Here is a 12,407-nt window from a genome sequence, read left to right as displayed (position 1 = left end):
CCATAAAGTTTTGAAGTAAGTTTAAGTGTCTTTTCACAAACCGGTCTTGTCTGCTATTAGGGGCGTATAAGTTAGCAATGGTAACCTTCACCCCCCCCCCACCCCCCCACCAGGCCTTTAAGGAACAAAAACCTTCCCTCTGGGTCCGTCTTTAAGTCCAGCAGAGTCCACGGTACTCTGGCTGCTATTTGAATGGATATCCCTCTAGATTTGGCCTCCGTGTATGTGGAGTGATAGACCGTCGGGTAGTATCTATTTTTCAAGATAGGGAACTTGTCCCTAAAATGTGTCTCCTGTATTAAGACAATGTCAGCGTTCTGTCATTTCATGTCGTTCAGCAGCATGCGTCTTTTCTCGGGGATGTTGAGTCCCTTCACATTAAGGGTAACAATATTAACCACTTTCAGACCGGACCATTTTGCTGGTAAATGACCAGAGGTCTTTTTACAATTTGGCACTGCGCTGCTTTAACTGGTAATTGCGCGGTCATGCAATGTTGTACCCAAACAAAATTTGCGTCCTTTTCTTCCCACAAATAGAGCTTTCTTTTGATGGTATTTGATTGCCTCTGCGATTTTTATTTTTTGCGATATAAATGGAAAAAGACCGCAAATTTTGAAAAAAAATGATATTTTCTACTTTTTGTTATTAGAAAAATCCAATAAACTCAATTTTAGTCATACATTTAGGCCAAAATGTATTCAGCCACATGTCTTTGGTAAAAAAAAAGTCAATAACTGTATATTTATTGGTTTGCGCAAAAGTTGTCACATCTACAAACTAAGGTACGTTTTCTGGAATTTACGCAGCTTTTAGTTTACGACTGCCTATCTCATTTCTTGAGGTGCTAAAATGGCAGGGCAGTACAAAACCCCCCCAAATGACCCCATTTTGGAAAGTAGACCCCCTAAGGAAATTGATAGGTGGCATGTTGAGCCCATTGAATATTTTATTTTTTTGCCTCAAGCGATTGAATAATGACAAAAAAAAAATTATTTTTATTTTTTTACACAAAGTTGTCACTAAATGATATATTGCTCACACATGCTATGGGCATATGTGAAATGACACCCCAAAATAAATTCTGCTGCTTCTCCTGAGTACGGGGATACCACACGTGTGGGATTTTTTGGGAGCCTAGCCGCGTACGGGTCCCCGAAAGCCAAGAACCGCCTTCAGGTTTTCTAAGGGCGTAAATATTTGACTTCACTCCTCACTACCTATTACAGTTTTGAAGGCCATAAAATGCCAAGATGGCACAAAACCCCCACAAATGACCCCATTTTAGAAAGTAGACACCCCAAGCTATTTGCTGAGAGGCATGTTGAGTCCATGGAATATTTTATATTTTGCCACAAGTTGCGGGAAAATTACAAACTTTAATTTTTTTTTTTTTTTTTCACAAAGTTGTCACTAAATGATATATTGCTCACACATGCCATGGGCATATGTGAAATGACACCCCAAAATAAATTCTGCTGCTTCTCCTGAGTACGGGGATACCACATGTGTGGGATTTTTTGGGAGCCTAGCCGCGTACGGGGCCCCGAAAGCCAAGAACCGCCTTCAGGTTTTCTAAGGGCGTAAATATTTGACTTCACTCCTCACTACCTATTACAGTTTTGAAGGCCATAAAATGCCAAGATGGCACAAAACCCCCACAAATGACCCCATTTTAGAAAGTAGACACCCCAAGCTATTTGCTGAGAGGCATGTTGAGTCCATGGAATATTTTATATTTTGCCACAAGTTGCGGGAAAATTACAAACTTTTTTTTTTATTTATTTTTTTTACAAAGTTGTCACTAAATGATATATTACTCCCGTGCGAGTTTGCGGCGGGTGCGGCGGGTGCGACACGAATTCAGCCATACTATCTGTATGGCTTAACTCGAATCGCACAGAGATCGGATGTGATTTGCACTGCAGTGCGGTGCGAATCACATCCGTTCTCAAACCGCTGCAATGTGAACCCAGCCTTAGTGACACTGGCGACGGGGGGTGATCACGGGGTTAAACCTTTATTGGGGGGGTTAGGGGGGTACCTTAGAACTAAAGGGGGCTAACCCTAACTGCCCTAACAGTTATTACAGTCACAAATGACACCCGCCGGGTGATCAGGGGGTTAAACCTTTATTAGGTAATAAATGGCGGGTGCCCTGAAACTATAAAAAAATAACTAACCAACCAGCATCACCTGTAACAGTTATATGGTGATCACTGGTGAAAGGGTTAACTAGGGGGCAATCAGGGGTAGTAGTATATGGGGGTCCCTGGCGCTATAAAAAGTTGCGGCGAACCTAAATACCTACCTGCCTAACTAGCGTCACCTGTGACACTAATACAGCGATCAGAAAAATGATCGCTTATTAGGCTGGGTTCACACTGGAGCGATGCGGGAACGCCACGAATCCGCGGCGGGTTCCCGCATCGCATGCCTCCCGGCGGCAGTTCACACTGCCCTATGCGAACTGCTGGGAGTGTCAGTGAAATGTTAATGACACCCCCAGATCAGTTCGCATATCGCAGTGCGATCTGCAAACTCGGATCGCATGGTGTGAACACCCATGCGATCCGATTCTGCTGCGGACCAAAAAAAGGGTCCCGTGCGAATTTGCGGCGGGTGCGGCGGGTGCGGCACGAATTCAGCCATACTATCTGTATGGCTGAACTCGAATCGCACAGAGATCGGATGTGATTTGCACTGCAGTGCGGTGCGAATCACATCCGTTCTCATAAACCGCTGCAATGTGAACCCAGCCTTAGTGACACTGGCGACGGGGGGTGATCACGGGGTTAAACCTTTATTGGGGGGGTTAGGGGGGCACATTAGAACTAAAGGGGGCTAACCCTAACTGCCCTAACAGTTATTACAGTCACAAATGACACCAATGCAAAAAAAAAAAAATGCAATTGGTGTCACTGTGACTGGGGGGGGCAGGGGTAATTGGGGGGATGATCGGGGGGTAAAGGGGGGGTGTGAGTGTGCCTGGCATGTTCTACTGTATGTGTGGTGTGTTGGTGCAACTCACCGATGCTCTCTCCTCGGTGCCGGAACGAAAAATACCGACACGGAGGAGAGAATACATCACTTCCTCTCCTGTGTTTACATTACAGGAGAGGAAGTGATGTCACGAAGGATTTCCATTCGTCGGGAGCGATCGCGAGGGGGTGGCCATGAATGAATGGCCGTCCCCTCGTCCGGGATCGCTCCCGAACGAATGCCGACCGCCGCAGGCACCGGGGGGGGGGCCCCCCACCCGCGGGAAGGCAGGGACTTATATATACGCCCTTATGCCTGCCCGTGCCATTCTGCCGACGTATATCGTCGTGCGGCGGTCGGCAAGTGGTTAAGCACATCCATGATCAGGTCAGGGTAGAAGGAGTGGGAAGGGAGAGGAAAGAGGATAAAGGACGTGTGGGTGGGAGAAAGTGACAGTGGAGAGCAATAGTGATAGATTAAAGGGGTCAGTGACGTATGAGGGCGTGGCTGAGAGGGAAAGGACTCTCAGTCAGCGCTGTCCAGCGGAGCTGGAGAACTAAAATGCAGGAATTAGCTGCTTCAACGCCCACCAGGTGTACCTGGATGAAAGGCGTAAACCTAATAGGGGGAGTGTTCAGCGCGGGCCAACGGGGAGTCTCTCCAACCCCCCCCCCCCCCCCGGAGCCCCAGGCCATAGATGCATGTGTAGATGTGAACATTTAAATGATGCCCATGGGAAGCAGGGATGAGGGGGAACGGAGGAGGGATGCAAGCAGAGGGACCCCCCCCCCCACCCCACAGTCAGATACCATCTCCCCAGTCCCCACCCGACTGCAGTATGGCACCTGCCACTTTGACCCACCCGATCCCCACACAAAAGTTCCAGGATGTCACCCCACTCCGGGCTACCTCAAAAGAAAGCCAGTCGAGAGGATCAGGCCTATGGGCCACGAGGGTCCCTGAAGTTGAAAGCTGCCCTGTTCGTCCAAGGGGCCAACAGCGCTTCTTCAAAGCAATGCATGGGTGGCCATATTACTCCTATAGGTGTAAGTGTACATGGAGGAACACCCGGGGTCGCCCAGGTGCGGCGTCTCTCCGTGCATCTTGGGCATGTCGTCAGCAGCCGCGGAGGCCATAGGGCGGGGGCTAAATCCAGAAGAGGGGAATGCCAAACAAGGGAGAGTAATGTTGATGAGGAATACAAATTTCAGCCAGTGCAGTACAACATAAGATGTGCGAAGGGGAACTGTCTTGTCTCGCGCGATCCATTAACAGATGTGGACGTGGTACGGGACCGCCCTCAGGATCTCCGGGAGCGAGATGGTAGGGCAGGTCTGCCTGACGGAGGGCCTAAGTGGCCTGCAGGGCGCTGGATCCTTGCTAGCCAGTTCGGCACCTGGACCAGTTCCGCCCCCAGGAAAGCAAAGAGGGCAGGGAGATCTGCTGGTGTGCGTAATGTGAAGGAGCCGCTATCCGTGCGAAAGATGACTGTTAGGGGGTAGCCCCATCTGTATGTGCAGCCGTGGCGTCTCGCAACTTCAAGGGCTGGTTTCAACATGGCACGGCGCTGTAGTGTAGCCCTGGATAGATCCGGGAGTATCTGGATCTGCGCTCCATCGAAGTCGATGACCCCATGATCCCATGCCTTCTTCAAGAGTACTTCCTTCTGTACATATCGGTGAAGGCAAGACAGAACATCGCGGGGTCTTGCCTATCGGTAGATCTGGGGCCCAGCGCACGGTGAACCCGATCGATTTCCAGAGAAGGGGGCGGGACTCCCAGGAGCCTGTGGAAGATAGCGGTAACAGTCTCTGCCAAATCCTCTGGGCCCGTAGCCTCCGGGAGTCTCTGCAGCCGCAGGTTATTACGGCGACTGCGGTCTTACATTTCCTCCAGATGAAGCTGCATCTCCTGCGCTACCGCTGCATGGGAATCCTGCGCTCCAGGGCTTCCAGGGCTTGCACCCGAGTCTTCAGCGAGGTGATCTGGGTTTCCCCAGAGGAGACCCGGTCCTCTATTGCGTGCAGCTCCGGTCTCACCTCTTGTATGTCCCTGTTATGCGCTTCTTCTATCCGCAGGATTAAGGCTTCAATGTCCGCTCTCGTGGGTAAGGCCTCAATGTCTGCCCTCGTAGGTAGGGCCCGCAGCATCCTGCGAAGGTCATCGTCCAAGTTTCCCTGGTCTGTGGTAGAGCTGGCCATCTCAGAGCGTGACACGGTTGGAGCCCCTAAAAGGATGTCCGAGGTGGATGCAGTGGGGACGCTCTGTGTCTCAGTCTCAGGCGGGGCTGTTGCCGTGTGAGGTCTCCGAGGCGTGGCGGCGATGGCACCTGGGGAAGTGCATGGGCTCCCTCTGAAGAAACTCTGGATACCGGGCTGTGAGGATCGGCTGTGTGTCCCGCGGGTCGCTGATCGTGTCCTGTATCGTTTGGGAGTGTTCATACCGAGATCACATCTGATGAAGTTGTGTTGTGGCCTGTATGGTCCGGGTCAGGCAGGGGGCCCCCCCCAGGGCCTGTTTTCACCCAGCCATCAGCAAGTCGCAACCACCGGGGCAGGGTGTTAACATGCTAAGGGATGTAGGGACTTCTCTGTGGGCACCCTGGTCCGGAGATGTCCCTGAGAGTCAATCGGGTACGTCTCCTGAGACCCACAAGCCAGCCCCCCCAGAGACAAAGCTAACCCGCAGTCTCTCACAGTGTAATGACGTGTAGGTGAAGGTGTGTGGCCGGAGGACTGGGCATATGGAGGCCCAGATAGAGTCCAGTGTGCGGTGTCACAGGCCTTAGCTGGTAGAGTCCTTAAGCCACAGGCTGTGGCGACACATCAGGCAGGGGCTAGGGCCCAGGAGGCTGAGTGAGCAGGCACGGGGAGGTGTACCAAGTCCCCGAGGAGGGCCGGAGCGGCCGCAACACCATCCGGCGGGGACGCCGCCCCAGGAAGCAGTGGGGATGTGGAGGCTGGACTAGGCAGCACTAGGCCGCGCTAGGCCCAAGCGGACCGCCGCGTCGCCGGGCCCCAGCAAGGCCTCCCGGACAGGCCCGCTGGTCTCTGCTCAAAAATGGGGGTTTATCGAGGGTCCCCTACCTCTGTCCCAGCCACGGCGGCTCCGGCAGGCTCGTGGGCCGCAAGATGGCGGCGGCCCGGGTGTAGCAGGATGGCGGCGGCCGCGGAGAGCCAAAAGATTAATTCCTCTGTGTGCCGCCCGTGGTCTGCAGCAATACGAGCCTGGATTGCCTCCGGGGGTCCCTGGGGACCGAGCAGGCCAGTTTTTGTGCTCCGATGCGGGCTCGTAGTGCCCCGATGGCATTGGATTAGCGGCGGTGGACCGGAGCTCCTTAAGGAAACGTCCGCTGTCGCCCACCTCCGGACACGCTCCCGGATTATATTATTAGATTCGTCCCTAATAATATCAATGTAGATGCCACATCTTAAAGAGGTCACATAATTTGTAATAAAACATCTTTGTCATTCTGAAGCTTCCCTCCAACCACTTTGCATATTATTTTATATATACTGCAAATCTGTACTTGCCTAATATTCTGCCCAAAATCTCCCTCCACTAAGTCTGGCTGCAACCATTTTAACTGTGGGCAGCTGCTGGCTGTTCACTTCCTGGATTTACACAGACACACACCTCCAGCTCTGCAGCTCTCATTGGGGCTTTTATGACTCACCCCCCCCCCCTCCCTTCCTGGCAAACTCTCACCAGAGTGAGAGAGAGAGAGCTGTGCATGATGTCATAAGCCTAGGCTTTTTACCAGACAAGAAACAGGAAGTGGTATTTACTGGCAGAAAAAAAAATGTTTTACAATGTTAAAACAACCAGGACAGAAGATTTCATAGATGGAAAGTTGAAAAAAATGACTGAAGGTCCGCTATAATATCCAAGATACTAGACTGGAAGGAGAGAATAGAGATTTTTAGGTGCCACATCATTTAAACCCTTCCCACCGAGTGTACGCAGATGTGTGGCCTCGGCTTTCGGGGGTTATACGGGGATGATGCCCGCAGCTGCAGGCATCATCCCGGTAAAGTTTTTTTTAGACCCGGCGGTTGGCTTTCCAGGAATAACAACCGGTGCGGCTAAAAGCCACTCGGCTGTTATCCCGGAGGAGCAGGAGGGGACACCCCCCTCCCACTGCCTCCCGCCGCTCTGAACAGGCCTCCCGTCCCACCGGGAGACCCGATTCACGAACCGCCACTTCCAGGGGCTAGCCACAGACTTTGTTCCAGTCTCCTGACAGTCACGACATCACTTCCTGTTTACTCGGCTGCCAATTAAAAAATTTCTGTGGACAAATGTCTGTTGTCGGATTTTTCGTGGACAAATGAGGGATGGCAGGCTTTATAATTTTCCGCGGACAAATGTCTGTTGTCGGATTTTCCACGGACACATTTTGGATGGCAGGCTTTAAAATTTTCAGCGGACAATGGTCTGTTGTTGGATTTTCCGAGCGTGTGTGCACAAGTCCGTCGGACAAAAGTCCAACGTGCAAACACGCATGCTTGGAAGGAAGGACGAGCCAGAAGCGGTTGGTCTTGTAAACTAGCGTTCGTAATGGAGAATTCACATTCGTGACGTGGCAAATTATGAAGTCTCGAAATGCAGCGCACAATTCCCTTCTTCTTTAATGAAATAATAATGAAGCTGCTTCGCTGGTGATACTAATGGAGTTATGGCAAACTAATTTTCCAAGGATTTTTTTTTCTAGTGATATCAAGAATAATATTATTGTAGCCACGCATTATTCTCCACAATTTGTTTTATTGCGCATTAAAAAAAAGAAAACAAATAAAATTACACATTCTATCTGCCAATAGAACTTAACCAAAAAGTGCATTCTATGCATCCAAAAATATAGAAAATATACCAAATCAAATCATTATTATTCAACCAAAAAATAAAATAAAAGCCTCTTGCATGTGCCCTGCTTCTCATTATAGGGGCTCACCAATGCCAAAAGTTGGCGAAAGCAGGGGTCCGTCATTTGGAGATAATTATGAAAATCATCCGGATTATTCTCCTGGAGCTCCCACAGCAAAGGCATTAATAAAGCAACCATTTTTTGGTCCAAGAACTCCTCCTCCTCCTGTTCCTGGACTGGACTTGGGTCACTGTAATGTACAACGGCTCTTTATTATACTTTATAAGCCCTGCAAAGGACATACAGAATATTTAGGTGTCACACCATTGTCCATATAAATGTAAACAATAAGTAGACAAATAATATATATTTTTTTAAATTACAATTCCATGAACATAATTGCATAAGGGGCCCACCAGATATTTAACCGCTTCAATACCAGGCACTTTCGCCCCGGTATTGAAGACCAATTTTCAGCTTTCATCACTGTCACTTTTTAAATGACAGTTGCGCGGTCGTGCTACACTGTACCCAATTTTTATTATTTTTTTCCCCACATATAGAGCTTTCTTTTGGTGGTATTTGATCAACTCTGCGGTTTTTATTTTTTGCTAAACGAATAAAAAAAAGACAGAACATTTTGAAAAAAAAAAAGTTTTTCTTTGTTTTTGTCATAAAATTTAATTTTGTAAATAAGCTTTCTCCTTCACTGATGGGCACTGATAAGCTGCACTGATGGGCACTGATGGGCACTGATAAGGCGACACCACTGAGGTGGCACCGATGGGAACTGACGATGGGCACTGATAGGCAGCACTGATGGGCACTCATAAGTGGCACTGGTGTGCACTGGTGGGCACTGATAGGCGACACTGATGGCCATTGAGAGGTGGCACTGATATGCGGCACTTATGGGCATTGATAGGCGGCACTGATATGAGGCACTGATGGGCATTGATAAGCTGCACTGATGGGCACGGATAAGGCGACACCGATGAGGTGGCACCAATGAGATGGCATTGATGAGGTGGCACTGATGGGAACTGACGATGGGCACTGATAGGCAGCATTTATGGGCATTGATAGGCAGCACTGAAATGCGGCACTGATGGGCATTGATAGGCAGCACTGATGGGCACTCATAGGTGGCATTGGTGGGGAACTGATAGGTGACACTGATGGGCACTGAAAGGCTGAACTGATGGATACTTATGGGTGACACTGATAGACAGCAGTGCTGGGCACTGAAAGGCTGCACTGATGGATACTTATGGGTGACACTGATAGACAGCACTGCTGGGCACTGATGGGCACTGAAAGGCAGCACTGATGGCTACTTATGGGTGACACTGATAGACAGCACTGCTGGGCACTGATGGGCACTGAAAGGCGGCACTGATGGATACTTATGGGTGACACTGATAGACAGCACTGCTGGGCACTGATGGGCACTGAAAGGCTGCACTGATGGATACTTATGGGTGACACGGATAGACAGCACTGCTGGGCACTAATGGGCACTGAAAGGTGGCACTGATGGGCATTGATGGGCACTGATGGCTTTCACTGGCACTGGATTTCACTGATATGCATCACTGGCACTGGCACTGGCAGGCATTTTTCAATGGCACTGATTGGCAGCTGCCTGGGCACTTATTGGCATTTCCCTGGTGGTCTAGGTTGGCATACCTGGTGGTCCAGTGTGGTGGCCATCTCTGGTGGTCCTGGGCAGGCATCCAAGGGGGGGCTGCGCTGATAAACAATCAGCTCTCCTGTCTGGAGAGCAGCCAATCGTCTCTCCTCTACTCGCGTCTGTCAGACGTGAGCGAGTTAAAGCCGATCAATGGCTCCTCCTGATTACATTGTGAATAGCCGTGATTGGACATGGCTGATCACGCGGTAAAGAGTCTCTGTCAGACTGTCACACCGCAACAACGATCGCCATGATGCCAGCCCCCCCGGGGGGTGCACAGCGGCTTGATATCCTGGCAACGTCATGTGACGTCCAGTCAGGATATCGCAACCACTTTGCTGACGTCATATTGCTATAGCGGCTAAGGACAATTTAATTATTAATATTATACAGGATTTATATAGTGCCAACAATTTGCACAGCGATTTACAATATAAAGGGAGACAGTATGAGGAAGCATGAGTTTTGCTGATTGCAGAGCTTATAGGCCCGATTTAGCAGAGGGCTTTTCAGACCTCTGCAGAGAGACAGCTGCATCCAAACAGAGAGAAAAGGTCCTTCTCTGCAGCATGCTGGCAGGGGAAAGGCTTTTCCCAATTGCAGAATCATAGGTCTGATTGAGCAGGGAGCATGTCGGACCTCTGCAGTGGGGTCACTGCTTCCAAATAGAGAGCAAGGGTCCTTCTCTACTGCATGCTGACAGGGGACAGGCTTTTCTAATCGCAGAGGCATAGGCCTGATTCAGCAGAGGGCATATCGGGCCTCTGCAGAGAGATCGCTGCTTCCATACAGAGAGCAAGGGTCCCTCTATAAAGCATGTTGGCAGTGTACAGGCTTTCCTAATTGCAGAGTCATAGGCCTGCTTCACACAGGGCATATTGGACCTCTGCAGAGAGATCACTGCTTCCATACAGGGAGCAAATGTCCTTCTCTACTGCGTGTTGGCAGGGGATGGGCTTTTCTAATCGCAGAGGCATAGGCCTGATTCAGCAGAGGACATATTGGACATCTGCAGAGAGATTACTGCTTCCAGACAGAGAGCAAATGTCCTTCTCTACTGCGTGTTGGCAGGGGATGGGCTTTTCTAATCGCAGAGGTATAGGCCTGATTCAGCCGAGGACATATTGGACCTCTGCAGAGAGATAACTGCTTTCATAGAGAGAGTCCTTCTCTGAGGCATGTTGGCAGTGGACAGGCTTCTCTAATTGCAGAGTCATAGGCCTGCTGCAGCACAGGACATATCGGGCCTCTGCAGAGAGATCGCTGCTTCCATACAGAGAGAAATGGTCATTCTCTAAGGCATGCTGGCAGTGGACAGGCTTCTCTAATTGCAGAGTCATAGGCCTGATTCAGCTTCCATATAGAGAGGAAACGGTCCTTCTCTGAGGCATGTTGTTAGGGGACAGGCTTCTCTAATTGCAGTCATAGGCCTGATTCAGCAGGGGGCATGTTGGGCCTCTGCAGAGAGACCACCACTTACATATAGAGAGGACACGGTCCTTCTCTGAGGCATGCTGGCAGCGGACAGGCTTTTCTGCTCATTCGGTGGGTTCTTCCTAAAGAAAACCATCTGTAAAACTTTGAACAATTTTTTGTTTTGATGGTTTTCAGATATTTTTAGCCGATTTCAACTAAAAGTTCAGTTGGAGACTTTGCACTATAATTGTTTGTTGCTGAGGGTTGATAATTTTATTATTTACTTTTATCTTGTTAACTTTTTTTCCTTTTTTAACGATCTATTATCCTTTTCCGTATCTTCAGGAGAACTGTTTGACAAGCACGCCACTTCTCACCACTCCTTGTTCAACACAGAGACGGCCGTGAACCCGAAAACCACTCTGAGACGTAGGAGGACCATCATCGGGTTCTCTCACAACCAGACGCCGGATCAAGGGGAGATCAAGAGATCGGCAGCTTCCGAGTCAACGCCTAAGAAGTCCACGCCAGGTTTCCACTTCTAAATTATTTATTACATTAATAACGTTACCAAAGATGTAAACCTTGGATTTGGGTCCAGAATCAAAGCATGTGTTGACCTTAATATTTTATTGGTTGGCCTGTTGTTTTTTTTGTTTTTTTTTAACCACTTCAATACTGGGCACTTAAACACCTTCCTGCCCAGACCAATTTTGAGCTTTCAGCGCTGTCGCACTTTGAATGACAATTGCGTGGTCATGCTACACTGTACCCAAATGAAATTTTTATCATTTTTTTCCCACAAATAGAGCTTTCTTTTGGTGGTATTTGATCACCTCTACGGTTTTTATTTTTTGCGCTACAAATAAAAAAATACCGAAAATTTTGAAAAAAATAATGTTTTTTTTTGTTTCAGTTTCAAAACTTTGTAAATAAGTACGTTTTCTCCTTCACTGATGGGGCTACACTGATGGGCACTGATAAGGCGGCACTGATGGGCACCAATGATATGGCACCAATGAAGTGGCACTGATGAGGTGGCATTGATGGACACTGATATGTGGCACTGATAGGCGGCACTGATAGGCGACACGGATGGGCGACACGGATAGACACTGATAGGTGGCACAAATTGGCACTGATAGCTGGCACGGATTGGCATGGATGGGCGGCACGGATGGGCATGGATGGGCGGCACAGATGGTCATGGATAGGCGGCACAGATGGGCATGGATAGGCGGCACAGATGGGCATGGGTGGGCACTGATAGGCGGCACAGGTGGGCACTGATAGGTGGCATAGGTGGGCACTCATAGGCAGCACAGGTGGGCACTCATAGGCGGCACAGGTGGGCACTCATAGGCGGCATTGGTGTTATACTGTACTAATGGATGCCAATCAGTGCCAAACAATAATGCATGCCAATCAGTGATGCCCATTGTGGGCACC

The 12,407-nt window shown here is 49.5% G+C and overlaps 1 protein-coding gene across 4 annotated transcripts in view; it reads left to right on the top strand.

Moving 5' to 3' along the window:
• The window catches only part of NHSL2 (NHS like 2), a 407,780-nt gene that overhangs the window by 343,136 nt on the left and 52,237 nt on the right, over positions 1–12,407 (top strand). For all 4 annotated transcript variants that reach the window (XM_077465163.1, XM_077465165.1, XM_077465166.1 and 1 more), the window contains exon 5: positions 11,304–11,489. In XM_077465163.1, the coding sequence (XP_077321289.1) occupies positions 11,304–11,489 (186 nt within the window). The remainder of the gene's footprint in view (positions 1–11,303; positions 11,490–12,407) is intronic.

This window comes from Lithobates pipiens, unplaced genomic scaffold (assembly GCF_037356315.1).
Source record: "Lithobates pipiens isolate NorthernLeopardFrog02 unplaced genomic scaffold, aLitPip1_a1.2 Scaffold_1, whole genome shotgun sequence".
In the NCBI taxonomy this organism is placed as follows: domain Eukaryota; kingdom Metazoa; phylum Chordata; class Amphibia; order Anura; family Ranidae; genus Lithobates; species Lithobates pipiens.
This window is presented reverse-complemented; position numbering and strand designations above follow the sequence as displayed.